This window comes from Pollachius pollachius, assembly GCF_949987615.1.
Source record: "Pollachius pollachius genome assembly, chromosome: 17".
Lineage (NCBI taxonomy): Eukaryota > Metazoa > Chordata > Actinopteri > Gadiformes > Gadidae > Pollachius > Pollachius pollachius.
In genome coordinates, this window is record NC_136950.1 from 6,373,435 (window position 1) to 6,389,556 (window position 16,122).

General features: G+C 46.7%; 1 protein-coding gene across 1 annotated transcript in view; it reads left to right on the forward strand.

Annotated features, from left to right (window-relative positions):
• The first annotated feature begins 373 nt into the window (after positions 1-373).
• The window catches only part of tnk2a (tyrosine kinase, non-receptor, 2a), a 24,764-nt gene continuing 9,015 nt past the window's right edge, over positions 374-16,122 (forward strand). The window contains 14 exon segments of the mRNA XM_079754597.1: positions 374-491; positions 643-805; positions 1,358-1,428; positions 1,742-1,981; positions 2,301-2,450; positions 2,871-2,966; positions 3,391-3,572; positions 5,677-5,803; positions 6,567-6,713; positions 8,294-8,388; positions 9,674-9,868; positions 14,730-14,821; positions 15,368-15,412; positions 16,061-16,122. The exon segment at positions 16,061-16,122 is cut by the window's right edge and continues 174 nt beyond it. Coding sequence (XP_079610723.1) covers positions 384-491; positions 643-805; positions 1,358-1,428; positions 1,742-1,981; positions 2,301-2,450; positions 2,871-2,966; positions 3,391-3,572; positions 5,677-5,803; positions 6,567-6,713; positions 8,294-8,388; positions 9,674-9,868; positions 14,730-14,821; positions 15,368-15,412; positions 16,061-16,122 — 1,773 coding nt within the window. The 5' untranslated portion in view covers positions 374-383.

A 16,122-nucleotide genomic window follows, 5' to 3' on the forward strand; every position in this document is an offset into this window, starting at 1 on the left:
AGACACAGCGCCGCCCCACAGAGAAGGTGGTGGAGCTGAGAAGGCACGGCGAGACACCAGACCTGACCAGAGTTAGCGCTCAGAGCTAGGCTAGCCACTCGTTCGGTATAGGAACAGAGTTAGCACTGAGAGCTAACAGAAGCTAATGCCTCCGTCGAAACAGAGGTCGGATAGGTGAGACCTAGAGAGAGAGAGAGAGAGAGAGGGGGGGGGGGGGCGAGAGAAATCAGGTGAGACTTGAGAGAAAGGAAAGAGATTGTGTGAAGGAGGAGGAGAGAAAGAGAGGGAGGGAGGAGGTGAGGGAGGAGGAGAGGGAGATAGGAAATAGGAGAGGGATAGAGGGAGGAGGAGGAGAGGGAGGGAGAGGTGCGGAGCCAGTAGCCATGGGGGAGAGCTATGTGTACCAGCGCCTCCCCTATGCCAGGGGGGAAGAGGCAGAGGAAGAGGAGCGGAGTGACAGAGGGATGAGGGCGAACGATGCAGGACCAATGGTAAAGTGTTAAGCTTCCTGACCTATCTCTCACTCGTGCTACTGTGATTGGCTACTGTGTGTGTGTTTATGTGTGTGTGTGTATGTGTGTGAACACAGTACATCAGAGTGTACCGATGCATTGTTTTATATCGTGTGTGTGTGTGTGTTAGCTGCAGTGTGAGGAGGGCACTGATTGGCTGGCTGAGCTGCTGAGTGACGTGCAGCTGCAGCAGTACTTCCTGAGGATCCGGGACGAGCTCAACGTCACGCGGCTCTCCCACTTCGATTACGTCAAGAACGAAGACCTGGAGAAGATCGGCATGGGGCGGCCCGGTATGCTGCAGGCTAGTGCCCCTGCCCCCTCCGTTAGCTCCCTGCTAGCTCTGTGAGAGCCATGTTAGCATACTGTAAGCCTTCTCCAATAGCATCCCTGTAGGCCCCCTGCTAGCGCTGTGACATGCTGGGTAAGGTAAAGATACACTGTGTCACTTCATGTGGGGTCAGGTTGAAAAGATATGAAAAAAAAATGGATTGTTTTTCAACGCCCAATTAATGAACAATCAATTAACTATTATCGAACGCCTGCAAACAAAGAAACATGTACAGAGGGAGGGACATTAGCGCAAACAAAAACAAAATATGACCACAGGTCATAACAGTGTTATCATCTAGTTAACAGTTGACATAACGACTTACTCACTATTGAAAGGTAGGCGATACATCGGCACTCTCGAAAGATACCAAATTCCTACTTTCATCTACCAGTTGGTTGTTGGCCTGAACAGTATTTACAAGTCTGAAGGTAATGTCATCGTGGTAACTCCCATGTTACTTGAACGCAGCCTCAGGGTAGGGTTGTCTAAAGGGTCGTTCCTGTGTCCCCAGGTCAGAGACGCCTCTGGGAGGCGGTCAAGAGGAGGAGGGCTCTTTATAAACGCAAGTCCTGGATGAGCAAGGTACAAATCTCTCTGTTGTTTGTGATGCATGCATACGCACAGTGTCCATGAATGTACAATTTCTATATGCGCTGCTGTCTATGAGCGTCTCTGTATGTTTGTATGTGTGTGTGTAAGTTTGTATGGGTTTGTATGCATACATGTCTATATACATGTGTCTTCATGTGTACGTTTGTATATGTTTGTGTGTGTGTGTGTGTCTGTGTGTGTTTGTGTGTGTGTGTGTGTCTGTGTGAGTGTGTGTGTGTGTGTTTTTTTGTGTGTGTGTGTGTGTTTGTGCGCGTGTGCGAGGTGGAATCACTCTCAGCCGTAGCCTCTGCGTCTGGGTCAGCAGGTGTTTCCGGGGAAACGACCCGACGTCGACCCCCAGGCGCCCCTCCCCCAGGGGGCGTCGGCCTGCCTGGCCCCGCCCACCGGCGCCCCCGCCAGCGAACCGGGCGCCTCGCTCACCTGCCTGGTCCGGGAGGCGGAGCTACAGCTGTTTGAACGCCTGGGAGACGGAACGTTTGGCGTGGTGCGACGGGGGGAGTGGACGAGTCCCAATGGAAGAGTGGTGAGAGAGAGAGAGAGAGAGAGAGAGAGAGAGAGAGAGAGAGAGAGAGGGGGAGAGAGAGAGGGAGAGAGAGAGAGAGAGAGAGAGAGAGAGAGAGAGAAAGAGAGAGAGAGGGAGAGGGAGAGAGACAGTGAGAGTGAGGGGGGATAGAGAGAGTGAGATGGGGAGAGAAAAAGAGGGTGGAGAAAGAGACAGACGGGGGAAAGAGAGAGAGCGGGCGAGAGGGGGGGAGACAAAGAGAGGGGGATAGAGAGAGGGGGGGGGGGGGGAGAGAGAGGGAGACAACACTGGCGTTAAGAGTCCAGTGTCCCCCCTGCAGCTGTCGGTGGCGGTGAAGTGTCTGAAGGCCGGCCTGCTGGACTCGGAGGGTCTGGACGACTTCATCAGGGAGGTGAACGCCATGCACTCCCTCAGCCACCAGAACCTCATCACCCTGTACGGCATCGTGCTCACACAGCCCATGAAGATGGTGAGGCCACTCCCACTGACATACATACACACACCCATATTCACACACACATATATATATAAATATATATATGAACACACATACACACACTAGCATAGATGCACCAATATGCAAGTATCGGAACATGTGTACGCACAGACCATGGGGATGGTGAGGGGTTGCACATATGCACACAAACATGTGCACACACACACACGCACACACACATACAGACACAAGGACTCCCACATAGATATAGACACACACAAAGAGACACACATGTCTACACTCACTTGTACACGCACAGCTACAGAAAAAATATTTATGAATACGAACTATCTCTTATCATGCACAGATGTCATAATGAATGCTAATGATTTTGCGCGTGTGTGTGTGTGTGTGTGTGTGTGTGTGTGTGTGTGTGTGTGTGTGTGTGTGCAGGTGACAGAGCTGGCCCCCCTGGGCTCTCTGCTGGACCGCCTGAGGAAGCGGCAGGGACACATCCTCATCGCCTCGCTCTGCAGCTACGCCGTCCAGGTTAGCACGTGAGCGATAGCGTACCGGCATCGGCAACCCTTTCGTTCAATAGCGTGTCAGTGTTCAAAACAGCCCCCTCTGCGGCTACGCCGTCCGGGTTAGCGTGGCATATCATTCTAATGCTAAGGATAGCATAGCATGCTAAGGCTTATGCTAGCATAGCATTCCGATTCATTCATTCAATAGCTATTGTTTGAACCTGCGTTCAAATATAGCGGTGGGGTTAGGCTTTGGAGCACTCCTGTTTACCAACTCGTTCGAAAACAACCCGCAAAGTGTTTTTATCCAAATCGGAAATTCCCAAACTTTTCTTGGAACAAAGCTAATTACAGACGCAAATGACAGGCTTGTACCATTGCCTGTAGATCATGGTGTTATTCTTAGTGTGTGTGTGTGTTCCTCTATTGTGTCTGTGTGTGCGTAGGTGTCGTGCGGCATGGCCTATCTGGAGCAGCGGCGGTTTCTCCACCGCGACCTTGCGGCCCGGAACGTGCTGCTGTTCTCCAGCGACACAGTGAAGATCGGAGACTTCGGCCTCATGAGGGCGCTGCCCAAACACACGGATCACTACGTCATGGAGGAGAGCCACAAGGTCCCCTTCGCCTGGTGAGAGAGAGACTGTCTAGCAGACTGGTGGAGAGAGACTAGACACTAGACTGGTGGAGAGAGAGACTACACACTAGACTGGGGGAGAGAGAGAGTAGACACTAGAATGGGGGAGAGAGAGACTACACACTAGACTGGGAGGAGAGAGAGACTATATACCAGACTGGTGGAGAGAGAGACTACACACTAGACTTGGGGAGAGAGAGACTAGACACTAGACTGGGGGAGAGAGAGACTACACACTAGACTGGGAGGAGAGAGAGACTATATACCAGACTGGTGGAGAGAGAGACTAGACTAGACACTAGACTGGTGGAGAGAGAGACTAGACACTAGACTGGTGGAGAGAGAGACTATATACCAGACTGGTGGAGAGAGAGACTAGACACTAGACTGGTGGAGAGAGAGACTAGACACTAGACTGGTGGAGAGAGAGACTAGACACTAGACTGGGGGAGAGAGAGACTAGACACTAGACTGGGGGAGAGAGAGACTATATATCAGACTGGTGGAGAGAGAGACTAGACACTAGACTGGGGGAGAGAGACTACACACTAGACTGGGGGAGAGAGAGACTAGACACTAGACTGGGGAGAGAGAGACTGTCTAGCAGACTGGTGGAGAGAGACTAGACACTAGACTGGGGGAGAGAGAGAGTAGACACTAGACTGGTGGAGAGAGAGAGTAGACACTAGACTGGGGGAGAGAGAGACTACACACTAGACTAGGGGAGAGAGAGACTATATACCAGACTGGTGGAGAGAGACTAGACACTAGACTGGGGGAGAGAGAGACTAGACACTAGACTGGGGGAGAGAGAGACTAGACACTAGACTGGTGGAGAGAGAGACTAGACACCCTACACAAATAGAGGGAGAGAGAAAAGGAGCGGAGACCCTATAGAGAGAGAGCAATAAGGAAAGGACCAGAAGGAGAGAGATGGTTAGGGAGAAGGAGAGAGAGGTGGATGGTGGGTGAACAATTTTCTTTAGCGATGGAGAAAAATCAAAGAAGAGAATGTAAGAGCGAGAGAAAGGGAAAGAAATCAAAAGACACATGAGGCAGAGAGAGAAAGACAAATTAAAATGAGATGTGAAATCAGGGGAAAAAGAGGAAGAGGGAGAAAGTTAGCGATGGAGGGAAAAAGGGTAAGGAAGGAGGGAGGAAAGAGGAAGAGACCTTTCCTAGATGCTTACTTGGGCCACCGGAGCAGTGCATTCTGGGTAGCGTTGGAATGGATGGAGTACAAGGAGAGCAGCTTGAGCTCACAGTGCTCTTTCTCTCCCGCTCCGATCACATGCTCACACTGGTACCAGGAAGTCTCCGTCTCCATGACGACAGAACTGCACCCTAGGTCTGTCAGTTGATGAGGTCACTGCGCGGCAGCAGAGACGAGACATCCGGCTTCGAAAAAATAAATAAATCGTACTCTTCCTCTCCTTTTGTTCTCTACCCCCCTCGCTCTCTCCTCCCTTCCTGTCTCTCTCCTCCCTTCCTCTCTCTCTCCTCCCTCCCCCTCAATCTCCCCCTTTACTCCGTGTCTCTCTCCCTGCTCCTCCCCCTCTCCTCTCTGTCTCTCTCCCCTCTGTCCTTCTCTCCCCCTTCTCTCCCTGTTCCTCCCCCTCTCCTCTCTGTCTCTCTCCCCTCTGTCCTTCTCTCCCCCTTCGCTCCCTCTACCTCCCCCTATCCTCCCTGTCTCTCTCCCTGTCTCTCTCCCTCTTCCTCCCCCTATCCTCCCCGTCTCTCTCCCCCTCCTCCCTCTCCCTCTTCCTCCCCCTCTCCTCCCCGTCTCTCTCCCCCTCCTCCCTCTCCCTCTTCCTCCCCCTCTCCTCCCTGTCTCTCTCCCCCTCCTCCTCCCTCTCCGTCTTCCTCCCCCTCTCCTCCCTGTCTCTCTCCCCCTCCTCCTCCCTCTCCCTCTTCCTCCCCCTCTCCTCCCTCTCCCTCTTCCTCCCCCTCTCCTCCCTGTCTCTCTCCCCCTCCTCCTCCCTCTCCCTCTTCCTCCCCCTCTCCTCCCTGTCTCTCTCCCCCTCCTCCCTCTCCCTCTTCCTCCCCCTCTCCTCCCTGTCTCTCTCCCCCTCCTCCCCCTCCCACTCCCTCTCCCCAGGTGTGCTCCCGAGTCTCTGAAGTCCCGGACCTTCTCTCATGCGTCTGACACCTGGATGTTTGGGGTCACCCTGTGGGAGATGTTTACCCACGGACAGGAGCCCTGGCTGGGCCTCAACGGCAGCCAGGTACGCCCTGGAGATCCAGCTTATCCACGGATCTGTACATGTGGATGATTATTTATAGCACCTACAAATATGACGCACACACATACTTTGTTCAGGATGTCTGTGCAATGTTGTATACACATTCACGCACACAAAAGCAAACAAACAAATGTATGCACACACACTAACATATGCATACGCAATCAAATAGGCTCACATACATAAACACATACACACACACATACATTTGTTCATACGGCTTGCATGCATATATAAATAAACTTGATTTGAAATAGTTTTTAATGGACATCTAATGGTGTAATGCAATCTGTGTCCACGAGAGGGCGACTATGGCTGTCCCGGCAGTGGTTGTCAGCAAATTAGACAGTAGAAGCACACAGGCTCCTAACAGACAACACCTACTTATCTGTCTGTTATCTGTCCTTATGGGTCTCACTGACACACGTGCACTACATGTGTGTCATCAACACCTCATAGTCATAACATCACCAGGGTTGCAAATTGGATTTATTGTGTACGTGTCCTCATATCTGAAAGTGTTACTTTTTATGATTTGGAGTGTGTCTGAACAAATGCCATTACTTCTCTTAAATCATTTTTAAGAGAAAAAATAACACTGCCTACTTTGATTCTCCAATGTGTGTGTGTGTTTGTGTGTGTGTGTGTGTCTGTGTGTGTGTGTGTGTGGGTGGGTGTGTGTGTGCGTGCGTGTGTGCATGCATGCGTGCGTGCTTGTGCCTGTGTGTGTGTGTGTGGGGCTCAGATCCTGCACAAGGTGGACGTGGAGGCGGAGCGTCTGTGTAAGCCGGACTACTGCCCCCAGGACGTGTACAACGTCATGCTGCAGTGCTGGAGCCCCAAGCCTGAGGACCGGCCCACCTTCACCGCCCTCAGGGACTTCCTGCTGGAGGTACCCCCCGCCCCCACAGACCCCTCCACAGACCACACCCCTATGTGTGGTGTGTGAATGTTTGGTTTGCCCAGAACTGCACAATTCACAATTCAATCACAATTAGCTCATGCAATAGCAGGCGTTTAGCCCATAGAGGGACATTTGAGTCCACATTTGTGCATGTTTTTACGTTTTGATAACTTTGTGGGTTTTATTCTGACCGGGATCAATCCATAGCACAACTTTGTAACCTATCACATCACGTTTTTGATCTACAATGAGTCGTTTTGAGGAGTCGGTTTGGTTTTCCTTAAAACCTGATATCTGTCTTTATCTGTACTTACTGTGCCGATTCCAAGGACATTGTTGGCTGTGTGTTAACAAAAGCATGAGTTCAGCAGACGTTTGTCTTGGTCCTGGTAGATTTTCCATGACACAGATTAGGGATGGCGAAAAATGTAACATATTCTTGACCGACCACTGAGCCTCATTAACCGGTTGAAACCGGTTAACCGATCAGATTAAAATGTGCGATTTGAAATAACAGCCATTTTGAGCCACGCCTGCCGCCTGCTATTTCGTAACTCTGCTTATCTCTCTCCCGCTCTGCCTCCGACTCACACACACTCTCTCCGAGTGAGAGGCAGTGGCTCTAACCGCGGCACGACCTGTGTTTGAATTGAAACACGCGGCGTGCTTACTGCAAGCTGACCGTGTGTAGAGAGCGGGCTCGAACGCCCACAGTGGTCTGAGATGGCGCGGACCTCGTTGAGACCCTGCGCGGGATTCACCAGGGACCAATCGGAAGAGGGCAGCGTTAGGAGCTCATATGAAACATTGCCGCGGCTCATTTAAGAAAACGACATCTCCGAAGAGACGCTGCTTGTTTAATATGGAGGAGACGGAAAAATTTAGTGTGAGGGATAATTTTTTTCACTTCACCCAAAAAGATCTTGGAATGAGATGGCTAACTGTAGTCGTATAGCGTTTAGTCTACCGTCCATAATAATTTAGAGATCATATTCTCCGCCGCTCGCACGCGGGAATAATTAAGACTTGAGGAGAAATTAAACAGTGGGCTAGAGACGCGGTGTCCGTCCAACTTCCAATAAGTCACCTCACCTGATCATCTTTTTGTGTGAAGAATACACACTCCACAGTCCACACTGACCCCAATTTAGTTTTTAACCGACAAGCGACAAGATTGATCGGTTAACGTTGATACGGTCAACCATCGGTCAAACAGTCATCGGTTAACATTCCTAACACAGATGTCTCTATTACTTCATCGAGATAGCAAGTCTTGTTCTCCCAGCCGCAATCACTTTCTGCTATAAAGATGTTTTGATTTGTTTATGCTAAAATATAATGCATGACCCCTTGTTGACCTGAATGGTCAAATGTCTGCAGACATCTCTCATATATGGGAGCCGAGGGATATCTCTATAGCTAATCAGCGGGGAGCACACGATGTTCTGTATGGAAATACCGAGTCAGGAATGAATGAATAATGAGTGGATGCCTGTGTGGGTGGGTTTGTGGCTCTTTTGTATGTGTTTGGTGTGTGTGTGTGTGTGTGTGTGTGTATGTGTGTTCAGATGATGCCCACAGACATGAGGGCTCTGCAGGACTTCGAGGAGGACGACAAGCTGCAGATCAACTTGAATGATGTCATCACCATCATAGAGGGACGGTGAGTAGAGTCTGTGTGTTTGTTTGTGTGTGTGTGGTGAGTGACTGTAGCTCTATTAAGCCCCTACATCTGTATACATTATGTGTTTGTGTGTGTGTGTGTTTTTTACAGGTAGTTTTAATGAAGTTGTATTCATACTTCTGTCTTTGAGCATTTGAGCGAGAATTTGGGGAGAAGGTCACTTAACCCGAGTCAAACGAGCAGCAGCAGGCCATGTTTAACTTAATTAGCCGGGCGAGTGAGCTTCCAGTTAGCGTTTCAGCAAATGGTATTTTACTGATGGCACTCGTCGACATGACGAGTAAACGAGAGACATTTTTTTTCTCTGTGTTCATTCCTTTACGTGTATGCATTTTTGTTTGTATATGTTTGCATAAATGTGTGTGTGTGTGTGTGTGTGTGTGTGTGTGTGTGTGTGTGTGTGTTAGAGATGCGCGGATGGGCTATTATTTCATCCTTAACCGCATCACAGACGCATCATCCATCCACCATCTATCCGCACCAACGTTTTTTGGCCAAATTTAAAAACCGCATCCGCCCGCCATCTGCCGGTTGCTTTTATACAGCGATGCAAGTTGCTGCTGACGCGAGGCTGATAGCTCTTGCGTGTTCTTGAAAGGAGACTGATACAATGAAGCAAAGATATTGCAAGGCTAAAGTCCCTAGTAGGATAGCCTATTGCCTGCGATGCCATCTCTGAAAGGTTGATCAATAGTCCGCCCCTAAAGACGTTGACGTCGCTTAGCAACCGAAGACGCTGGGGTTGACAAGTTACCACAAAAAAAAAATCCACATTCCTTGACAGCGATCTGCTTAGCAACAGTGAATTATCAAATAAAATTCATTGCCGGAAGATGTTATATATAAGAATAAAAAGAAGAATGAATATTTTTATTTTGATGTTGATGTTTAACCACCACCCGCCCGAATTTAATAAAAATGTTAAAATAAAAATGTAGGTTTAGCTGCGGAGTCCGCAGCTGCAACCACCAACCGCGCATCTCTAGTGTGTGTGTGTGTGTGTGTGTGTGTGTGTATGAACATATTGTTTGTGTGTGTGTGTGTGTGTGTGTGTGTGTGTGTGTGTGTGTGTGTGTGTGTTTGTGTGTGAGTGTGTTTGTGTGTGTGCTTGTGTGGATATGTCTCCAGGGCAAAGCTATACTGGTGTTTTTATTTCAGTGTGTGTACCTTGTACATATATTTGTGAGCACTACTGGTGATTAAATGTATTGTATGTATGTAAATGTGTGTGTGTGTCTGTTTGTGCCTGTGTGTGTGTGTCCAGGGCGGAGCACTACTGGTGGGTGGGTCAGAACCGGCGGTCTCTGAGGGTGGGTCAGTTCCCCCGCCACGTGGTGACCTCGGTGGCCGGCCTGTCGGCCCAGCACATCAGTAGACCCCTCAAGCACTCCTTCATCCACACAGGCCACGGGGACACGGACCCTCACCGCAGCTGGGGCCACGCCGACCGCATTGACAGGTCTCACACACACGCACGCACGCACGCACGCACGCACGCACGCACGCACACACACACACACACACACACACACACACACACACACACACACACACACACATACTTGCAATAACACACAAACAAACACACACACACATACTCACTCTTAGACACACACAAACACACACACACACTCACTCATTCACTCACTCACTTCCACACACACACACCCTTCGACGTAAACTCATAGACACACACAAACATTCACACACAAACACAAACACACACTTACTCTCACACACACATACACACACACACACACACATACATACACACACACAAACACGCACACACACACACTCACTTTCATGCACGCACACACACAAACACACACACACAAACGCACACATATATGCTGGCCATAAGGGTCAAATCTATGCCTCATTGTAGACAAGTATATGATATGTTCATAGAAATAATTTATTGTCTCATCACACGCTGTGAAAGCAGGATCTTCTGATGGTGCTATCGATGTAATTGATATTCAAACACCAATTCAGTACAATTAGGAAAGCTTCATCTCGGATCAGCCACCTCTGCAATTGAGTCTTCCTAGGAGCCGAACGAGTTGAGCAATCTTCCATGTGCAAGCACTGTAATATTGTTTGAACCCTCAAAATATGGGTTACATCCGCCCTTCATTGGGGATCAAGCAGCGAAGCTGCGAGACAACCTATTGTTTTTGTACGTTTTCCTATTATTATCCTTCAATGGGAGCCTATGGCAGCCCATAGAACGCCATGGTGAAAAGTTGTGAAATTTGGCACACTGATTCAGGACAGACCCATTATCCCATGACCCAAATTTGTGGTCGCTAGCTCATAAGCTCTAGTGCCACCAACAGGTCAAAGTTGGACATGCATTCATGTTTATAACTTTTGACCCATTCATCCAATATTCACAAGCAAGGTATCATTGGATTCCTTGGGCGAAGCCCAAGGAACGCACCCTATGTCGTCGTTTTACACCATGATGGATCTTCCGCCATCTTGGTTTATGTCAAAAACCTTCAAAATGTATCTCCCATCACAAATGTTGACTAATCTTCTCTAAACTTGGCACAGATGATCTTCAGGCCATGCTTGACAAAATACATTGAATAGATTTCTCAAATTCCAATTTCTCAGCAGCGCTTTGACATATCATGACCAAACTGGTCACATAGACCTTTGACCTCTAGGGGGCGCTGTTATTAATGAAGATTAATGAAGTATATTTCAAACTTGTTTTCAATGTCTGGTGATACTGTCAGACCTCCCCATGTAGCTAATGTATTATTTCCCATGGCAACATCAGAATTTCTCCGCCATGAGGAAAGTTGTCAAAATCAATAGTACATATTCACAGGACACAAACTATGTCCAATCATCATGAAACTTGCCATATATGATCTTCAGACCAAGCAGAACAAATTTGTAAAACAGCTTTTTCAAATTCAAAACAGTTTGGTCTTGACAGCCAATTAAACTTGACGGCAAGGTCGCCAGACAGGAAGTAAGCCTGTTCTCAGCATCTCTTTAACATATCACAGCCAAACTTGGTACATAGACTCATGACATCATTATGGGGACATCCAAACAATTTGGTGACCTTTGACCTCAGGGGGATGTCAAACAGGAAGTGAACTCATTTCTCTGCAAGGCCTTCATGTATCTAAACCAAACTTGGCTCATAGTCTTATGACCCTATTCTAATGATGCCCAAATAATTGGGCATCATCAACGCCTAGGGGGGCGTTGTTAGCAGCAAGTCTATTCCGGCCCTTAGAAAGCCACTCCAATGTATTTTCGTTGTGATAACCATTTGCCAATAGCTTTAATTGTCAGTAAAATTATATCTAATCATATGCATTTTATCATGGTCATCATATACTGTGTTATATAAAACTGATAACATATCAATCATATTAAATCATCATGTCAATCTGACATTCAGCATACAATCAGATCACTACTAGCTCATTAAAGGCTAGACACTGCACTCGTGTGGTGACAAGCGGTACTGCATGTATAATGCAACAATGACTTTATTTACCATTCCGCCCACTTACAATATAAACTGCAATTCTTACTGGATTGGATGCTTCATGAACCACCCCCAGAACAGATGCTTGTTTACACTGTGTCTCTGTTAGGGATATTGTTCGGAATGCCCCTATGTATTTGTGCGCTTTGTTCTGTCAGGCAGACGATATTGCGCCCTTACCACTATATGGGGTCATTTTTCCATTTTGTAAACATTGACGCGTAGTAGCATAATGTTCTAGTTCAGGTGTTTTCAAATTGGGTGAATGTGAGCCTCCTCTTAGAGTAGGTAAGGACAGCTGAAAAAAATATATATTCCCGTCCGCCCGACCTAACACGCCTCTTCAGTAAATGCCATCTTTTGTGTGTTCCAGGCAATGATGACTTTCAATAACTAATCAAATGTAAATGTTTTTTAATATTGTATTTGAAGACATTTTATTTCCAAAACTTTTTTAAAAGTGCATTCATAAACGATTCTTTGCAACAGCAAATAATTTCCTACTTAATGCAGGCCTAATTGAGGCTACTTTTAAAATCACTGAACATCAGTAGGCCTATCCACAAGTCAACAAAACAAAGCTACAACCGACAACACCCGACGGCTGAAATCGGCGCTGTTTGTCTGGGCCTTAAGCGCACATTTGAAGGAGATGCACATCGTCTCGAAAGAAATCAGCACACTGGACAGCTCTCGGATCAATGAACAACAACGGCATGTTATGAGATCGAACAGATTCACATATTTTCATCAAATTTGTTAACGATTTCAGCCACATAAAAACACAGATTTAAACCACAAACAAAATGCGCCATACTCACATCATTTTCACTACAAGCAGCATCAACCCTATGGCCCAACCATTTTATGCATTCAAGACACAACTTTGACCTTCAATTTAATCGTCCATATCAGTGATAACAATAAGGCCTCGCTTTTGATGACAGAGGTGTTCGATGCGGGGCTGCAGAGAGAAATAAACGCAAGTCGTCCTCCACCTGCAGCCTTGATCTGTATTTGTTTTTAATCAGGGTCAGTGCGGAAAACCCACACTCACACAAGTAGGTTGAGGTGAAGGGGATTAGGACTTTCATAGCCTTTGTGGAGATCTGGGGGAACTCGCTCTCCACAGACAACCAGAAACGCATTCAGGATCATATTTCCTACGTTTTTTCTCCTCCCTTAATGCTGTCTTCTGGTGACTTGGGACAAGGAAACGATACATTTTAAAACTAATACAAGCACGGACAATTACCGATATCAATAGAGCTGCATACAGATGTGTATCTTTTCTTTGCGTGTTGCGTCTCGCGCCTCCCCTGTGGCTCTTTGGCGCCCCCCAGGGGAGGCGCGCCTCACCTATTGAAAACCGCTGCTCTAGTTCATTCCACCAGCTGTCGTTAATACTAATTACTGAGACGGTCATCATGTAGCCACCTAGCCGTTTACGTCGGTCCAGCAAAATTATTTTATGGAGACCTATTCTGCTTGACCACAACATTGCTGCTCGCAGCTATATTTCATTTTATTACTCTACCCGAGTAAATGTGGATTTTCTATTAAAAGTATTTGGATGACACCCAGTGGAAGCACTTTAATGTATAGGAAGTCATGTAGCAGCCTAGTTGTTACATTCATGTGAACGTAACATCTTTTAATAATTGTCGGTATTGATTTTACAAGATAAAGGAATATTACCTATTGTTAAAACAGCCACAATGAACGTCATGAAGAAAAGATGTAGACCTACATAACAGACATTAAATACACATTGAACACAGGCGGAAACATGGATCCATAGGCTTCTTTCTGACAACTAACCCTAGATAAAACTTGGTGATTTGAGTAAAAACAACCAATATTGTACAGTTCATTAGTGATTTGAACATGGATCTAACACCCAATACAGCCTAGGTCAACACGGGGTAGTGAAGTGAATGCACAGCACGGTCGATAGAAAGATCATTAACGGACCGCTGTGGTCTGACCTCGTTGATTGGGTGGGGAAGGGTCATATTTACTGGCTGCGAGAATCAAGAGGAGAAAAAAATTATTGATTTTATTCAATACACGCAAGGCATAGCTTTTACCCCCCGGCATTCCATACGCAAGCTAGCGCACACAAATACAAACACATGCACTCACACACACGCTAGCGCACACACGTTCACACACAAACACACACATGCACACACACACACACACAAACACTACATAAAGTGACTTTGCTCTGTTCACAATGTGTCTGTCAATGCTGGGATTAACAAGATCAGTTTTAGATTTCTGATCTGGATTAATTTAGTCCTACATTTCCATTCTGCTGAAGGCAAGGCAACTCTATTTATATAACACTTTCCATACACAAGGCAGACTCAATGTGCTTCAGAAGACTAATCTTGTGATGCAAAATTTATTTCAAAAAACGTCTGCAAGATTGTTGAATCTGTATTGTTACGGTTTTTCATGAATTATTCTGTGTCTTGCATTGGGTGTATCTATGGTGGGGAAACCAGTCTTTCACCACTAGAGAGCAGCAATGTAGTTTTATACTTGGTTATACTTTGTTTTATTTGTTCTGTACAAATCAGGGCATTGGCGCTCACAGCTAGCATCAAAGTAACCCTGTTCCTAAACTAACAGGACTTCACGTATCTGACTAGCCAGACACGTGAAGTAGGAACATTATTATCAGAAAATAATATTTGCATTCGTGTCGGTTGATGTTTTTGGAGGCAGCTGAAAACAGAAGTATTTATGATTTCCTTTGGTCTCATGTTTTTCTCCCACACATAAACAGTCTGTATTTAGGGAACCCCATGGACCCCCCTGATATTCTTGGAATGGATCCTTCCAGAGCCAGACCAACTAAACTCCCCAACCGTGCCAAGAGTGAGTTGTTGTCATTCCGTTTAACAAAACGTGAATCAGTCCGGTGAATTAGTCAGAACTAAACAATGCTGGAATGGCTTCATGCATTTCATCTTACTGCATGAAACTCACAGCCAAACACTGAGGGCTGTGTCTCTTGGAAAGTTCACAATTATTTTTCGGCAAACTGAATATGGAGTCATGTTAGTTCATTTGAAGACCACTTCAACCCTTCATTCGTTCATGTAATTATTTTCACATCCAGGGCAGATGTGACATCAGAAAGTACAGCGCAGTTATCAACGATGAATTAAAAAGGGACGGACAATTGTGTTGAACAAGACTATAAACCACAATAAATGAATATGCTGAAAATATCTATGAACTCAATATGAGTAGTAATCTAAATGTAATTTAAAAGTATGCAAAAAAGGCAATTGAAACGCAATTATGAAAGACATTATGAAACTATTTCAGACAGCCTGATGCTTGAGGTTGACATGATTGGAACACGATGGAACCCTACATTATGCGACCGCTCACCTGTCTGTCTCTCACCCCCCCCAGAACAGCCCCCTCCTCGCCCCCCCCAGCCCGCTGTTATGCTGAAAAGTAAGTCTGGACATCTTCCTCAGTGTGTCCTTAATATAGCCTATGATACAGTACGTTTGTGTGTGTGTTGGTTTATGTATGCGTTGTTTTTTGTGTGAATGTTTTGTGCATGTGCAATATTGTATGTATGTTTTGTGTGTAATGTTTATCTTTTTTTTACACACGCATGCGCATGTGTGTGTGTGTGTATGTGCATGTATATGTGTGTCTGTGCCTTTGTGTATGTATTTGTGTTCCTCTGTGTGTGTGTGTGTGTGTGTGTGTGTGTGTGTGTGTGTGTTTTAATCTGTATCTGCATTCCTGTGTGTGTATGTATATTCATTTCTGCGTGTGTATGTATGTGTGTGTGTGTGTGTGTGTGTGTGTATATCCGTTTTCGTGTGTGTGCGTGTGTGTGGTTATCTGTGTATTTGCGTTCCTGTGTGTGTGTATATTATTTTCTTTTTGTGTGTGAGTGTGTATCTGTGTTCCTGTGTGTGTGTGTGTGTGTGTGTTCCTGTGTGAGTGTGTGTGTGTGTTCCTGTGTGTGTGTATCTGTGTTCCTGTGAGTGTGTGTGTGTGTTCCTGTGTGTGTGTGTGTGTGTTCCTGTGTGTGTGTATGTGTGTTCCTGTGTGTGTGTGTGTGCCTGCGTGCGTGTGTGTGTCCAGAGCCCTTCTACGACTCCGTGTTGGACAGCTACGAGGATGAGGACGACGCGAGCGCCGCGTCT